General features: G+C 37.8%; 1 protein-coding gene across 1 annotated transcript; it reads right to left on the bottom strand.

Annotated features, from left to right (window-relative positions):
• Window positions 1–674: 674 nt before the first annotated feature.
• On the bottom strand, window positions 675–1616 carry LOC141552000 (olfactory receptor 1f45-like). The gene has a single exon (XM_074284322.1). The coding sequence runs from the start codon at window positions 1614–1616 to the stop codon at window positions 675–677; it is 942 nt and encodes a 313-aa protein (XP_074140423.1).
• Window positions 1617–2230: the final 614 nt, after the last annotated feature.

Genomic DNA, 2230 nt, shown 5'->3' with positions numbered 1-2230 from the left:
AAAAGAAAAATCAGATTAAAAAGGGAAAAATGAGAAAAAATCCCAAAAGCAAGAAAAAGTATAAATATTATGTTGTGTTCTATGCTCAATCCCCACAATCCTCTCTCAGGGTGCAAGTGGCTCCTAATATTTTCTAATAATTACACAAAATTCAGGATTCCCACCCGCCTTTGCATGATTAGAAAAATGTATATATTATTCTCCTGCTTCTACTTATTTTGTTCTGCATTAATTCCTAAGAGCTTTCCTATGTTTGGCTAAACACTTTACTGTCAGCTTTTCTTCGAGCAGCAATGACATAAAAAATAGAAGGGTATGACTTGAAATCAGGAAGGCTAGGGTTCAAGGCCACCTCTTACAATGGAGGCAATTCAGTAATCCAGGAAAGCAAGTCTGTAAATGGCAGAATTTCATTTTGTCTAGCTCTATAAGATATTCCCTGTGTACTTGTCCTTTCATTCCTCAGATGAGGAAACTGAGCTAAAGAGTGAATAGAACCAGAAGGAGAAGCAAAGCTCCTAAAGACTTTTTATCTTAGTACATCCCCACTAGTGTAGGGTAAGAGATGAGCAACTAACGTTATTAATTACACTTGGGAAGTTTCATTAAAATTTTGTTAAACTATTGGGTAATTGTTTGAGATAAAGGCAGCAAGACCCAGCAGATATCTACAATCATAGGGAGAGACCTGGTTTTCTGCTGAAAAGCATCCTCAGGGCTCTTTTCATATCATTGTTCCTTAGGCTGTAGATGAAAGGATTCAGCATGGGGGTGACTATAGTGAACATCACAGTTGATGTTGTGTCTTTTTGGGCAGTATGGGTGGATGTGGGGTTGAAGTAAACTTCAATTATTGTTCCATAGAAGAGACAGACCACAGCAAGGTGGGACCCACAAGTATTGAAAGCTTTCTTTTTCCCATGAGCTGATGGGATCTTCAGTACTGCAATGAAAATACGAGTGTAGGAGATGAGGATGCCAATAAAGGGCATGACAGTTGTCAGTCCTCCTATTGTGTAGACCATCAAGTCATTGAGCAAGGTATCTGAGCAGGCCAACCTTATGACCACACTGAGTTCACAGAAAAAATGATGTATTTCATTGTGGCCACAGAATGAAAGTCGGGTCAGGGAGGCTGTATGAATCAGGGCATCAATACAGGCCCAGGTCCAGCACACTGCTACTAGAGAGGCACAGACTTTTTGGGTCATGATCATAGTATAGTGTAGTGGGGCACAGATAGCCACATAACGATCATAGGCCATGGAAGCAAGGATGACACTATCTGTTCCTCCAAATAAGAGGAAGAAAAATATTTGTGTCAGACACCTGGTATAAGTAATTGCTTTATTTCCAGATAGATAGTTAACCAACATCTTTGGGACAGTGCTGGATGTGAAGCAGATGTCAATGAGGGACAAATTGCTGAGGAAGAAGTACATGGGGGTATGGAGGTAGGAGTCAGTTCTAATGGCCAGAATGATGAGCAAATTCCATAGCACTGTGATCAGATACATGACCAGGAATAGGAAAAATATAAGCCTCTCCTGTTCAGGCTTGTTTGAAAGGCCCAGGAGGATGAACTCAGAGATGCTTGTTTGATTTCTTCTTTCCATGGGTCTGTGGGGAAAGAAGATGAAATTAGAACAGTTCATTACAAGTTTGTTCATAGATTGGAAGACAAATGGGATAGTGGGAAAACATTTGATTGTATTAAAGAAAATGTCATTGCTAAAAGTCTGAGATATAAAATAGGGAATTGAGAAGAGATGTGTAACACAAGGACATTCTTTAAAAAAATCATTCAAAGGATGAAAACAAACAATAAATGATCACAAGAAAACATTTTTCAAATCATGATCCAATACTGTGAATTTTCACCTTGTAATCTGAAAATCTTGAAGAATTTTGGGAAGTTAGTCTTGGGTTTCCTTCTTGACAGAGCTGAAAAGGAATCCAAAAATAGTGGTTTACATTTTGTTGGAAAAGGGAGAAGAGAATAAGCATTTATTAGGAACCTACTGTTGTTCCAGGTCTTGTCCTAAACCCATTATAAATATTACTTCATTCGATCTTAACTTGAAAATTTATTCTTCACTTAAAAGGACAAAACAGATACATGATGATGGATATATAGTACAGTATATACTGAGATAATTTTTTAGGGGAGTCAGATAAAGTACATATGTTGGATTCAATTATCCATTATCAATGCAAATTGTTCTCAAAA

This window comes from Sminthopsis crassicaudata, chromosome 1, assembly GCF_048593235.1.
Source record: "Sminthopsis crassicaudata isolate SCR6 chromosome 1, ASM4859323v1, whole genome shotgun sequence".
In the NCBI taxonomy this organism is placed as follows: Eukaryota; Metazoa; Chordata; class Mammalia; order Dasyuromorphia; family Dasyuridae; genus Sminthopsis; species Sminthopsis crassicaudata.
This window is presented reverse-complemented; position numbering and strand designations above follow the sequence as displayed.